The sequence below is a fragment of the Phoxinus phoxinus genome (genome assembly GCF_949152265.1).
Source record: "Phoxinus phoxinus genome assembly, chromosome: 17".
NCBI lineage: Eukaryota > Metazoa > Chordata > Actinopteri > Cypriniformes > Leuciscidae > Phoxinus > Phoxinus phoxinus.
Genome location: NC_136892.1, coordinates 20,353,539 through 20,369,261, shown reverse-complemented (window position 1 = coordinate 20,369,261; position 15,723 = coordinate 20,353,539). Strand labels below are relative to the sequence as shown.

The 15,723-nt window shown below is 38.8% G+C and overlaps 1 protein-coding gene across 1 annotated transcript in view; it reads right to left on the bottom strand.

Moving 5' to 3' along the window:
• Positions 1-1,859: 1,859 nt before the first annotated feature.
• nectin3b (nectin cell adhesion molecule 3b) overlaps positions 1,860-15,723 on the bottom strand; it is a 52,256-nt gene continuing 38,392 nt past the window's right edge. Inside the window, exons 6-8 of the mRNA XM_079586666.1 lie at positions 9,075-9,219; positions 3,376-3,478; positions 1,860-2,809 (exon numbers count right to left, since the gene is read on the bottom strand). Coding sequence (XP_079442792.1) covers positions 2,642-2,809; positions 3,376-3,478; positions 9,075-9,219 — 416 coding nt within the window. The 3' untranslated portion in view covers positions 1,860-2,641. The remainder of the gene's footprint in view (positions 2,810-3,375; positions 3,479-9,074; positions 9,220-15,723) is intronic.

Genomic DNA, 15,723 nt, shown 5'->3' with positions numbered 1-15,723 from the left:
AAGGACACCAATTTTCTTTGTGAATGAATAATGTATCGTAAATAAATAAATGTTCTTCCTTAAAATACAGGGTGCATAAGTTTGGTTATGTTACATAAGTGCATATGTTAAATTCCCATAGAGGCAGGCAGATTTTTATTTTTAAAGGCCAGTTACTTCATGGATCCAGGATACTCTGCATCCTGATAAAGTTCCCTTGGCCTTTGGGATTAAAATAGCCCCACATCATCACATAGCCTTCACCATACCTAGAGATTTGCATGGTTTTATTTCAGTTAGCCTAATAGCTGGTTTGATTTGCATTGAGAGATGATCTTATGGAAAGTACTCCATGCCAATCTCTAGGTATGGTGAAGGCTATGTGATGATGTGGGGCTATTTTAATCCCAAAGGCCAAGGGAACTTTATCAGGATGCAGAGTATCCTGGATCCATGAAGTAACTGGCCTTTAAAAATAAAAATCTGCCTGCCTCTATGGGAATTTAACATAGGGGTGTCCAAACTTATGCACCCTGTATTTTAAGGAAGAACATTTATTTATTTACGATACATTATTCATTCACAAAGAAAATTGGTGTCCTTAAAGGTTGGATTTTTCCTATTTTTTTAAATTAAGGCATTAATTTCAATTTCCAAAATATGATTTTTTTATTCCTCTTTTTAGTCAACTTTAGCATGGGTGTCTAAACTTATGTATAGCACTGTAGCTCTTGCACAATATACCAAGTCTTTTGAATCTGTATGTTAGCATACACTTTCAGCTCAACTATTCATGTACAAATAATTCAGACCTTTGCGAGAAGCTCAATGTCTACATATTATATAGCTCCCAGAGGTTTCGTTCTCCGAAGATACTATTGCAAAAATATTTATGCAACATTCCACATTGTGCCTAGAGTCTCGCAAAACTGAGACCTTTGCTGGAACGACAGAACGTTTGCTCATCCAGAACAAATACGAAATCTCTCAGGTGAAAATTATAGACCTCAGCACCTCAAATCCCTCCGATGGCTTCTTAATGCGGTGAAATATCAGATCCACCGCAGGTCAGACACACAAACAAGAGATCAGGAGACAAAACATGAAAGGATATACAAGCTCTGTCAAGAAACAGTAGAAGAGTACATATATCAAAGCATGGCTCGTCTCTGGTTTGTATAAGGTGATGAGAGAGCTGTTATGTTATTGCACGCTCTGTAATAGATTTGGACTGAGAATCTTTATTAGTCTAAATGGATTTATCCTGGATGAGTCCAACCTTATACTTTATTGTGGGTCTGACACATTTTTATATAGCGATGGTGGATGCATTCCAGAGAGGTAACTCACTTATGCAATAAACAATGCTCTCATTGAGTGTTTGGGGGTCCACTGGCTGACATTTCCCCGAACGGTGAGGCCAGAATAGTGTAGATTGCTCCCTGGTGGCCGCCACCTCATTAAAAGCCTGCTGTTTAATGGCCTTGCCTATCCAGTTGCCCAGCAGATAACCAGTTTGTTTACCTACAACACAAGTCATAAGTTGACATGCAGACAGAAGTCTGTGCCGAAAAGCTTACAAGCACTCCCGCCGCCCCCATTCACTGTCTCTCGCGCCTTCCCAGAGAGCATTTTGCGGTCTGAAATTTTCCATCATCGACTGGGGGAAGTTTGTATAGCAGTCTTGATGACTATAGAACAGCATTTTAGGTATTCATCAGGTTTTACAACCTATATTTGACTCTCAAACCCTTCTAATAAGATTGTGTGCGGATTTGAGAAGTAGCACGGTAGTTATATTAGACGATGTTTTTTTGCAAACCAATGTGGAAAATGATGTCATTTTAAATGTGCTGCATAATAAAACAAGTCTCATATGTACAGGTTACATCGCTTTATTTGATTATCGGTATGCTGTAATTCAAAGATTGCTTTGGTTATAAGATTCAAAGTTCATGTTTAACTAAGCCGACTGGAAAAAAGAAAGTTAACAAAAATTATCTAATTGAGCTTAGACAAACAAAAAGCCACACTGATATTATGAGCTCAGATATTTACATGATACATAATACAGTATCTACACACATACTTGTAAGCAAGGGCAAAGTAGCTACATAAGAATGTGCCTTATGATGCCAATTCACATCTACTGTACATCACAGTGTAAACAAGAAAACTTATGGCAAAGGAACACTAGCAGTCACTATCTGTCATAAGCAAACAAATCTCAGTTTGTCAAAATCTCACCTAAAAATGACAACCAGTCTACAGTGAATAAAAATAGCATTTTACTGAGGAAAAAGTACTTGCGTAAAACAATCAAAGGGCAATGATCCCTATAGAAAACTTTGTACAGTCTTAATATTGTCAACCATAGTCACCCTTGACCGCTAGATTTGTAATATGAGTGAACAATGAGACTCATATAGACAGCCTAGGTAATTTATTTTATATTGGACTATACTGAAAATGTTAAACAAGCCAGACTAACATATATGCTGCCAGGGTTTTCATTGCGCATTATATAGACCTTGTATATACACCAGTAATAGTTCAATGTTCTAATTACTGTATGGCGGTGATTTTGTTTTGCTCTCAGTATTCTCGTAAACAGTTTTCACTTTGGGACTGGCAGTGCGCTGCAGTTGACACGAGGACGTCATCACACGTAGTGTTCTCTATGGTTGATGTAAACGCGGTCCTCCCCGTTCTGATGACAGATCCACTCCTGATAGGACAGTGAATGGTGAGTGGGGCTGTGGAAGTCTCTCCGAGTCATCCTGACAGGCATCCGTTCGGCCAGTTCGTAGTGCCTCTCCATCCGACGAGCCTATAAAATGACAACAGATATAATGCATATTATATCCAAAGTATTAGTAGCAGCTTCCCTGGGTGCTGATGCTGGTAGACAATGAAAGTTAATGTTTAATGTGATTAGATGGATAGAATGCAGTGTTTTTTTAGGGCTGTCAAAGGAATTTTGTTAAAAAATGAACAAATGAGAAAAAGCTGACCGTTTTTTTATTGTTTAAAGTTTTTTTTGGGCACTTTTCATCTGGTCAGACTGGAAAAACAGCTGCTGACCAGATAATAAAGCAACTTTGTTTGGCTGGGAGACCAGTTTAAGCCAGCTAAGACTAGCAAACCACCTGAGGATGGTGTATTTTTCAGCAGTGCTATGTGTTGGATGGGTAAAAACAACAGGAAAGACAAAAAGAGAAAAAAATCTGGAAAAAGTGAGCTAAAAGAGAGCATATAATCACTCCTTAAATAATAGGAAACATGCCAGTATAGTCATCTTTCGAATGCAGCTTTATTATAAAGTACCACAGAAGGAAAATAAATCAGATTATAGAGCCGGGACCCCCACAGTGTAAACAGTAGTGTGAGGTTTACCTGAGAGAACGAGGCCACCTGAGGGGCCTGAGAGGCCAGTGGGATGACAGGAGGTCTCTCTGTATATGGAGGAGGAGGCTTGTGAGTTGGAGGGAGGTCAATTCTGTAGAAGGACAAAAACCAACAACAGTTAGAATAAGTATATCACTGACATGTTGCATGATTCGCAATCTTATTTGCAGTGACACATAAGCCACAATAAAAAATATATGAATGTCATTGAATTACATCTATTGAATCTTGAATAAAAATCAAGCTAAGTGGCATTTATTTTGTAGAAATGTACTGTTTAGGCGTGTGTTTTCAGGCTAAACATTTCACAGAAGTTTGTACGATGATTAAACTTTCGGTCACTGTTTGTATTCTTGTCAGTAGATGGAGGAAATGGTGGTCAAGAGCCGAAAGCATGAAACGTGTTTAGTCTGAGGAACAATAACAACCACACCTTCTTTTAGTTCTGGGAACGGAATGGAACTTTTGTTCTGTTTTACATCCATGGCAATACTGCGAATTTCTCATTTTTAAGGCGAAAACAAATCTGAGAGTCTATGATTCCCATGCAAGGTGTCACTTCTGACTCAATCACCAGCCACTCAAAATGGCCTCCATGTTTTCAAGCCCCTACGGCCACACTGAGACATACTTTCTCATGCTCTCTGGACCTCTAAACCAAACACCAGCAGGCCACAATAGACTCCGTCTAGAGTAACTTTGTGTGGGTACACATGTGGGTGGAGGTGTATATTAGTGATATACATAAATACAACTGGGGCCCATTTTAAAACTCCAAACAAAACTGAGAGAAATGGAAACAAATGACTTTGTCTTCTTGTTTGACTTGTGAATCACAGCAATGACTCTCTAAGAACATACAGTATGCGAACAAACAATCATGTCATTTACATTTCCTTTAAACAATTCATCATGGTTTGATGTCCTAAACTTCTACAATATACTATATTTGATATATATAGTGCTGTCTCCAATGCATATAACAAAACTAAAACAAGCTTATTAAAATGATTTCTGATCTGATATTGATCACAACTACACTAGCAATTAAGAGGAGTGCTCTCACATCCCTATAACTTAGGCTCTGATGGACTAATGTCTATTTAGCTCCTGCTTTGTATCCTTATGCATTGGGAGGTCCCGAGGGTCACGCTGCCCTGACCTTGAATTCCCAGAATGCCTAATATATGGACAGATACCTGTCCTCGTTCCCTGGATTTAGATACTGCTGTGTGTGCCATAAAGGTCATCTACTGAATGTCATAAAGATAGCCTAGAGTCATCAGTGGACAAATAAGGAATCTTAAACCTTCACTGCTAGCTTTAAAAGCTCTGCACTGACAACCAATGAGAACAAGCTCTTAAAACACAGAGTTCGTTCACACCTCTAGGTTAAAAACCCTTTAGGGAAAGCATGTGAACTCTGACCTCTCATATATTTTCCCAATGTGCATCCATAAGCTCCGCATTCCTCAATGGATCTACTTTGTCTTTGTTTTCCTGTGGACATTAATCTCCAACCATTAGTAGAACATTGTTTTGTGTAATTGATTTTCAATGGACTATCAGTCTGTCTAATGTGTCCCCTGCCCTCCCCACATAAAGTCTAAATCAGACGGAGATGGAAAAGAGTACAACAGTGTTTTATGGCTCATTAAGTCTATATGGACTCACATTAGCATTTCCCATGAAAAGTTATGACCGAAATAGAGGATTAAAAGCAGGAGATGTCATCCATGAACTAGAAAGATGATATGGTGAGTGCATTTGTATAGCATGAGCAGGAAGAGACTCAGACAGGCCTGGATACTCTCACTGGTTCCACCTGGATGTCCAAAGAGACCAAACAAGGGCCAACATTTTGGACTTCGCATCAAAGAGGGAATGAGATTGCATTGTCCTCATATAGTTTTCTCTCTTTTCATCTCCTCTCATGTACTCAACGCACAGTTAAAGGTCAGATTCATTTGTTTTCCTCCTCAGAGAGCCTGGAACATTTTCCAATTGTCTTGATTTTAAGCCAAGACCTTGACATACAAACTATACTTTAAAACTTTAAAGGCTGCCACATCATCTAGTGAAGGATAAATTCAAGGTCACTTTAGATGAATGAGAGCAATCAAAACAAAATCAACACAAAATCAGCACGACTCAGAAATGAAAGTGGAAAGCTCACACAAACCTGATAAAAAAAAGAAAAATACCTCTTAAAGCATTTGAAGGAAGCATGTTTTTTTCTCATCTTTGACTACTGGGTGCAATAAGATCTAAATGTCAAGAGTTATATGGACATTTATGCTTCCATTCCTGCATAAGCAGGATGTGTGTGCATCCCAATGCTGCTTATCTCTCGCAGATTCCCTGCTGTCTCCAGCGCAGTGGCAGCGACATCCATCAGACCAAACCCAGCTGTCCCACCACACTGATCTGCATGCAGCCTGCAGCCAAAGTAAAGCTGAGCCAAGACACACAGAGGCTGAACAGGGATCAGCCGAAACAGATAAGAGTGCCTCTTGCACCTCTTCTGAGAGTGACGCTTCTGACAGCACCGCTGAGAAGTTTCAGAGAGGGCTCACTTCAAGATAGATGTGGATAAAGATAGCGCAGCAGAAAACAAGTAATAAATAAATAACAATTCAGCAAATTTGACACAGGATGCGTTATTTTAAACCTGTTTTTATTCAAATAGCCAATTAACGTCACAGTCTTGCTAGTTGCAGACGGTATTATATTTTAGTAATATTAGCAATATTTTAGTCAGAGAGAAAAATAACATTTTAAATGTGGACACTACTGTTAAGTTTGGGGTTGGTAAGATTTATTAACGTTTTTGATAGAATTCTTTTGCTCACTAAGACTGCATATATTTGATCAACAATACAGTAAAAACAATAATACCATGACATTTTATTACAACTTAAAATAACGATTTTCTATTTTATTATATTTTAAAATGTGACTTATTCCTTGGAAGGTGCAAAGCTGTATTGTCAGCTGTCATTACTTCAGTCTTCAGTGTCACTCACATCCTTCACAAATGATTCTAATAGTATCACTTTAATATATTGGGGAAAACCATGATACTTTTTTTGAATAGTGGTGTACATCTGCTAAAAGTTAATTTTGTGCATGTTCAACTAACCTAACAGCTAACTCCAGAATGTATCTATAGTGTGAAGGTCTCCTTAGCTGTCATGTTTGGATAACAAGCTCAGGTCATATTACAGCAGAAACTACAATGGAAGGTTTGAGAAAAAGAAAAATTCTGAAACAAATTTCAAGGTCCACAAATCATACGGAGGCCAGACGTTTGAGCGCTGAGAATTGTCTGCCTGCCGCATTTCCCCTGTTCCCCGATATAATTTTCCCTGTGAACAGCTGTATCACGCGAGGCTCCGCTGTGACCTCATCCTCATGAGAACTGCATCCATCACTATGGCTCTAGGAAACATATTTTTTTGCTATGTTTGCTTAACTATTTATATTCATTTATTTACACTAGCTCCTTCTTTTATAGAATACGAGAAGAACGTCACATATTCAGTATTATTTCTGCTGACACACACTGACAACCTGTGGCAAACTAACAATGTGGGTCCTTGACAGAATAAAAACATCTACAACAAATCGATGTGGTCTTATGTGGGCACAATACATTTGTAAACCTGGGTTAACATTTTCATTTGCATATTTATATGGGGAATAACATGAATTGGAAGAACTCATCTCAGTTTGTCAATCTTGACAAGAAAGACTTTCTAGCTATTTTAAGCCACTTCAAACCTTCAAAAGCAAAATTATGTAACAGTTTCTTTCCTCCAGTTAACACGTTTGCCATCACCGTTTGACCAATGTGTTTGACAGTCAACAGTCATTTTTCTACACGCTACTGAAACTAAACAGCGTGTGAATGCAAATGTACACCGTTTCAGCAAATGTACAGTGTTTTGCGTTCTCTCACAAAAGTATTGAGGTCAATTATACCATCACAATATCACTTTAGGAGCTCTGTACTATATTATGTTATTATTGGTTATATATTGCTAAACATCTCTCTGTAAGATGCTTGCAATTAATCATCACATTATACTTATACTATACCATAAAAGTGGTGCTTACCCAGGGGTTAAAAAGCAATGCTAACACTTTAAAAACTACAATTGTGAAATGCCAGCAATTAATTAGTGGCCTCAAACCAAGATCAAAAAGATGATAACCCGGGGTTAAGAGCAGCGTGAAGCTCTATGAGGAGCTGCTTTTTGGAGGCTGTGGGAAAAGGGAGACCTCCGGGCTGGCTGAAATAAGACGTCTGTGGGCTCACATCTATGACACTCTTGGTGACAGAACAATAAAGCGGCTCTTTTAGCATGAACCAAAAGAAAAAAACTGAAAAATCAACATGCTTTGTCAAAAAGGAGCTATCTGATGCTCTGTTACCCACACAAGTTCTGAAATGATGTATCGTGTGGTAGTCTCTGTATACTGCAAAAGCAAATACACAACTGTAGTCTATTGTGGCTATAGTATCTCTTTGTGATGACATGCAGTTGCCTCTTCAGGAAACAAAAGAAAACCATCTGATGTTGCTCCCACTAGAATAGACCATTTACAGTCTTGACTGCGTTTCTGGGCTCAGCAATAATTGACCAGACAAAATATATTACAGTTAAGGCATGAAGCAAAGGTTAAGCCATAAAAAGGCGCTGTAGCGTGAAATGCCTCGTTCTGACAGGCCAACAGGTGAGCCGGACAGAGCTGAAGCGGAGTGTAATGTACTTAATGATAGCCTGACTGGAAAAACAAACACCTCAATAAACTATTCACTTCAATAAACTCATTTTAAACATATGTGACTATGAGTAAATCGGTTTGGTATGTTAGACCGAAACTGTAACACAAGAGCACATCGATGAAACACTAGGCTACTAAGAAATCTGGAACAAGTCTGTAAGTTCACTGAAATGTAGGGTGGTGGTAGTTAAAGATTTATTCTGTCAGTCCAAGTTCAAAGGACGGTTAGGAAGTTGCTGAGGAAGCATGGTAATGATTAAATAATTCACCAGGTAAGTGCCATGTACTGCCTCAGCTGAAGGTCTACGTGTGGCAAGCAGGTGACTCCGAGTCAAAATATCGCAGAGTCTGACAACGTCTGTACCCATGCGAACAATGTTATGTTTTAAGAATGCGCTCCTATCAATGTCCCCTTCAAGTTATTAAAATCCAACTTCTGATCATTCTGGGAAAGTTAAAAACTAAATGTTTTAAGTGTTTGGGACAATTTTGGGACAATTCATTATATGTATGTCCTGTATTTGTTAATATATAAAATACTTATTAAGTGAGTGTCCACATATTACATGTGTAGTGTTTCTTAGTGACATCGCCAACTTTTCCATTTTTAGTAAATGGTTGCCGTGTAAAAATACCCTTAGTTATTTAAAACAATAATAAAACTGTTTAAGAAACGTTTAAATGTTACTCAAACAAACGATGCTTTCATGCTAAGGTTTAAATGTGTTTAGCAAGTCTTCGTACTGTTGAGAGAACCTTTACAAAACACAGAGTGCTTGTGTTGCTTACTGTGAGACATTGTGGCTGAAATGTATTTGAGATCTCATCCTGCATGTTGTTGGGTAAAAGTTAAAAGTCAGGTTATCTGTATAGGTGAAGATATTGCATGTACTCACACTTTATCTGAGTATGTGGTTGGGGGAGCCTTGCGTGCTGTGAAGAGGACGATGGTGAAGACGGTGATGAGGAAGAGTGCCAGCACAGCTCCCATCACGGCCCCAGCGATAGCCATGGAGGATGTCATCTGCTTCTGAGACATTTCTGAAAGGTGCCACAACACAGTGAGAAAAAGGAAAAGCTAATTAATAAATAAACAGGGCCAACGTTATTGGAGGTACATCAAGTTCCACTAAAATTATCCTCAGCGTGTTACAATTCAAGACAAAAACACTGCTGATCTTGGCACAGAACGGCTAAATGCCACAAATTATAACAAAAAGCACAAAACAGCAAAGCACAGCCTGTGAAAGCAACTAACAACTGTATAACACACTTAAGCTCAGCGTGTGTTGATGTAGATTGCAAAAGACAACCAACATAACAGCAAGAGACTAAGACAGCTCAGTTAAAGGATATGAATAAAAATGTGACAATCCCAATAGTGAGGTCAGAATAAGCAAAAATATTGAGTTCATACAGCCAGAAGAGTTTAGCAAATAAATAAATACATAAAAGTATCATTAAAACCAGATACATTTCCTTGAACAGCAAAATGAAGACAATAGCTTTCATCTGAAAATGCATAGCCAATTTCCCCACTATATATGTTAAATGTCACAGTATTCATAAAAGAGAGGGCAAAAAGTACCCAAGTGACCTACTATTTGCAATGAGATTCTCAAGTGTGCATCCAATGGACACTTTACTATCCCATCAGGCCATAGGAGAGAATTTGTGAATGACAGTAAAGTGACGCAACTGACAATGGTAGGTCACATGACGAATGTAGTACGTCCAGATTACAATCAATCATACACACATTCATACGGTAACACTTTAGTTTAGGGTCTCACTGTTAAGTTGCTTATTAGCATGCATTGATATAACAAGGATATTGGCTGTTTATTACTTATAAAACACATATTACCTTATTCTGTATGACCATATTCTACATCCATAATACCCAATACCTAAACTTACCTTACTAAACTATTAAAAGTGAGAATTAGACCCAATCTAAAGTGTGACCGAATATACTTTTTTAACAGTTGCAAGTACTTATTTAAAAGAAATGCCTACTCCGAGTATGTATTTCAGTATTGAGAAAATGTAGATTTAAGGTTTTGCCCCCAACCTTTATATGGAGATTTTGGTTACACTTTTACACTTTTATTTATACATTTAAGTAATATCAATTTTGCATCTGAAGTAAATTTGACTTGTTTTAATGTCTGCATGAAATAAAAAAAATGTCCCTACTACTTTGTTATTGCATGTTCCTGGTTTTATGTGATTCATCATTGAACATTATACCAATGTAAAAAAAATCTTTGTAATTTTCAGTGAAAATAATGGAAAAAGGTCATTTGATTATACATTTGCTTTTTTTTTTTTAAGCAAAGTTGCATCTTCTCAGCTCCATTCTTATAAAACCCACTTACCAAGACAGTCAGTTCCTGATGGATAAAATCAATTATAACCCTATTACTTTCTTATTTTTACTCTCAAATGTGCTAAAAAAGGAACAAAATGGGTTAAAAATAGCAATGCACATACACTTTAGGGATGTTTAATACAGAAAGTAAGACGATGCCAATGATTAAATTGCTATTTTACAGTGCATATCATCTGTCCTAGTGAATTTAATTGTTAATCAAGAGTGTATGTGAAGTAGCGGTTTGTTGTTACGGCGAGTCAGGTGGATGGGTGGGTTGTGCAGCGGTTGGCAGGGGCAAGCTGTAGCCAGCCATCTCTAAGGCTCAGTAATTAGGACCTCATGCTGCCCTCCTTTAAAGCCTGCTGTTACTGTCTCTCCCACCCCGCAGTGCTCTTATGCTTTGCTGCACTCCTTCCTCCAGCTTTCCCTTCCACTCTCTTTCTCTGTCATTACTACCTCGCTCGTACGCTTTTACGGTGAGTTTCACACTCTTGCGCAACTTCATTTAGCAAGTTCACCAAAATCAATGAGGTTGCTGAGATCACAAGCTCGTTATCCCCGCAACGGGACTCCAGTCAAAGGATTACATCCATTAATTAAGATTAATTAAACTCAAAGTGTGCCCCTTTGGATGATCAACACACTTCTTGGCCAAGAGTGTGGAACAGCGACACCATATTACCCAACTTTGCCACCTGACCTATAAAACGCCACAGTTTGAGGATGTTGGACATCCTGAAAAATAATCACAATGTTTTTTCCCCCCCCTAACACAAATCAATTGAACGTATTATCGAGCGTTTTCCCCTAAGGTGTTATGGCCGAGAACCCAATAATTACCACAGTGCTGTAACTGTCAGCTCACCTCTGCTCTCACAGGAGAGAGAGCCCTGCTGAGCACACGTCCGGCTCATGAGGGGGCTGAGAGAAGCTGGCACTGGAGGGATAAAGACAGTGAGAGCAGGAGGTCAAGGGCGTAAGGTGTCAGGAGATCGGGGAGGGAATATGAGGAGAGGGGATTGTGGCTATAGGGGACTGTAAGCACCAATGTGAGCTGGGATAGAGAATATTAGTAAAAAGTTTGGCACTGAATTGGAGGTTTGGCACAGTCGTGATTCAACCAGGCCCGTGACAGATTTTTGCACAGCAAGTCCATAAGGCAACATCAGAAGGGAGTGTAATAAAAATATGACTTCTGCAGCTTGTGAAGAGTTAAAAGTGAAGCGTATCATTTCTGTACCACTAGCATCACAAGGGCTGGGTGATATGGACAAAAATATTATCACAATATTTGTGAGGCCCAAAATCCTGCCTTTGTCCATTTATTGTCTATACACATTGAACTAGGATAGAAGCCATTTCACCATTTAAAAAAAAACTGCACACAACAAACAGAAGTCATCATAATTACAAAAAATTAGCCTTCATGTTAAGGTGTGATCACATTTATTTACCATTGCTCTGTTAAATTTCATGGGCGAAATCCAGTCATTTAGCATCCTAACGATAATAACAAGAAATGGCTATGGCCGATCATTTAATTTTTTTGTACAATATGCAAGAGATTGAGGATTAAGGATAAGAGAGGAACTTGATAAGTGAGAATGTTCCTAACATTAATTGCATTTTTTTTTAAATTCCCCCCTACCTTCCACAGTCTTCTATTACTAATTAGCACATAGCATCCAGTCCAGCATGTCTCCATTTATCTCTCTATACATGTTTTCTGAAGGTTTAACTTCATTTGGGATTATATGTGGTTCAGTGTACGGGAACAATGGTCAGGGATGGTAACAGGGCTCTGAGGGGGCAGGAGAGAGGCGATCATTCTACCGTCTGGCGTGTAATACCACAGATGGGCCCCCCACAGTGAGTCACAAGACCCCTTTTCAGTTCAATTCAGCAAGGGTTAAAGCTGTCTGTTTGCTGCACAACATTCACCTCACATTTTACAAGTAATAAAGCAACAGACAATTTGGTTTATTCACTCCAAATCCATATAAAGATATAATTTGTAGGATTTCCCTCATGAAAAAAGTTAACTTTAGAATACTTTTTAAAAGAGTGATTATTACAGATCTAATATACCTTAAAAAGAATAGCCTACTTAAGTGCACACTGAACAATGTTTTTGCACTTAACTGCATGTTAAGTGCAAAATCATTACAAAGTGCATTTTGATAAAAAATATTCAGTGTGGAAACAATCATACCCTGGTGTGGAAAAGTACTCAAGTGGCCTTTTTTAAAATTAGTTTTTCACAAGGGTTATTGGAATATACTGTAGCAAATTGTAAATAAATATAGAATTTTATGGTTTTTTTTTGTAGGGATGCCCCCTAATAGCCGACTAAACGTTATTATTCAGTTAGCAGAAAAAAGAAAAAAAAAACACTCCACAGGAAGTGGCAAAGTCACTGCAAGGGACAGATCGGTCCTTGTGGTAATTACAGTACGTTGGGCAGGAAGTCCAAATGATCGCCTATCATCCATTGACCTAAAATATGGCTAATCATTTGAAACGTACTTTAAGTAGCAGCAACTTTACATGTCCACCCACTCTAACATTAACCTAGATAAATGTGCGCTATTAGGCGCATATCCAAGAGTTTGTGTGGAGTGTGGAAGCTAAAGTATAGCGCTTTAACAGCACATTCATAATCATTACTTTTGCAGTAAGCTTTATGCCGCTTGAGCACGAGGCATACATTCCACCCGAGTATATATTCAAGTAATTAAATTAATATAAACGTGCGATTAGTCAACTAATGTCTTAAATGAACAACTACTAGTCGACTAGAAAAATCTTTATTCGGGGGCAGCCCTATTTGTCTGTGTCAATACAACTGCATAATCCCTTTTGAGTTTTTAATCCATTTCTCTCTACAACCCTCAACAAACATCTGCAATCTGTTGGTCCCTTTTCAATAGTTTTGTCCTGCTAAAGTGCCCTTTCCATAATTCAGGTGCCTTTTTGGCAGCTCACTTTAACCCCACTGGACTTAAGACCTTACACAGGTGAGCCCAGACTTGAACCGTATCCTTTGAAGGTGCTCTCATTCCTTCTAAAAGATGTTTACCAAGCAGATTTAATGTTTCTGGAGACTGACGGAGAAATTCACAGCTCAGAGCAGAGGTGATCCCAGAGGATTAAATGAGTTCACACTCGCTTAGAGCCGGTTCAGGGGTGGCAGGCATCTTTAAACCTGATTAAAGGGATCAGGTGTTTCTCTTAGACTGACTGTTATAGGTCTCAGATTGTCGTATTGGACACGGACAGCCCGTAACTCATTCAACACTCTCGGCGGGTATTTGATAACAGGAGCTAGGTTAGGAAGAAGCACCACAATGCATTCTGGTAAATGTTACATGGGGTATGCTGGACCTTCCCTGCTGGCTGACATATTGGAGTGCAGATAGGGAGTTTGTCTGTGTTGGACCGGAAAGGTTTCTGTTGAGTGTTTGCGACCCATGAGTCTTAATTACTGTCTGTGGGGCAATGGAAAGAACAAGAAACGTCCTTGAAAAGGGCAAATGTTTATGACACAGCTGACCAAAAGGGCTCAATGACTTCAATAGGGTAACTCGTCTCTCCTAATAGAGGCCACTAGACAAGAGAAAGCCCACCGCTCAAGTATTGTCGAGAGGGTTGTTCTGGCGAATGAAGATAGGTCAAGTGTCAGAGGTCATCTCCAGTTGTGGCGGCCATTGTTTAAACTGGCAGATTTTTATGAAGGTACTTTAGTGCGCACGACTGGAGAAGAGCAGCTGATTCTGGGTGGTCCTCAAATGCAATCTGAAGTGCTCACTGCAGAAATAAGACTTGAAGAGTATCTCCGATCTCTATCAGCATTTCCCCCTCAGCATTTTATTTGTCTTTTGGGTCAACATGTTTTCTTGAGAACCGACTGAAGGCAAATTAATATCACTATATTCGGTTACATATTTGTACACCCTAGTATATCTGTGACCGTGAAATAATAAAGTGCAGTAACGCTTTCCAGAGTTCAAGTTCTGATAAATGTGAGACTCTCTAAAAATGGAGCACTGAACATTTAATAACAGCCTACCACTGAGGGAATGACTTCATGACCACTGTGATGTATTAGTGGAAAAATATGCCATAAAAGATGGATATCTGAGAGGGAGGAGGAGTCACAAATGACAAATTTTCCAAAGGAAATATTCTCTCTGGAAGGAAAAAGGAAGAAAACGACTTGGTCACAATGACAGATCGCAGCCTTTTAAACTGACCATCTTTTCTAGAAGGAATTAATCTTTATCATTTATACTTCACACGTGCATTTTCGTTGTCATCCCGCAGTTCTCATTTTTAACCTTGGTCCATTTTTGGCTCCTCCCTTCTTCCTGTCTCAAGCTCCCCCCTTTTCTCCTGCAGAATTGCCCTCTTTTATCCACTCTCTTTTTTTTCTCTGTGATGAAGAGCGAGACGGGAAGCACAGGTATCCCTCAAGAGAACAAGCTCTCTGTCATGAGCCCGGGAAGAGTCTGTTGCCATGGGGACGGTGTCAATGGCCTGGAAGGGGGCTGTGGCAAACAAAACCATTCTACCGGTCTAATTTAACCAATCAGAAGCACTCATGGATCAGGGAGGGGGGTTATACTGCTCCTTAGAGAATCTATTCAAACAGTGCAGTAAGGGACACTGACCTCCTCACCCGTGATAAGGTGACTGCATGTATGACATTGTTATTTTCATGGGCTACCTCACTTTACAAGGAATTATACAGTAACCTGGACTTAAAATACCTGAGGGAATGAAAGCGTCTCTATTCTATATTCTCTAAGTTATAAAGAGCATGTTTGGGTCATTTCTTATCACTGACGTAAACAATTAATGGCATTGTTCAGAAGAAAGGCTTTATTGCGTCCTATCTACAAGTTGATTAGAATTACTTTTAAACTTAAGGAAAAGCACTAACTTTAAATTAATCAACAAACTAATGATTTTAACAAATGAACACTACTGTTCAAAAGTTTGAGGTCGGTAAAACGGAGATATTGTGAAATTTTTAATATTTTAAAAGTAAATTATTCCTGTGATGGCCACTCATTACTCCAGTTTTCAGTGTCAGATGATCAGAAATCATTCTGTGATGTTGTGTTCAAGGAACACTTATTATTATCATCATTAATTTGGCAATTACA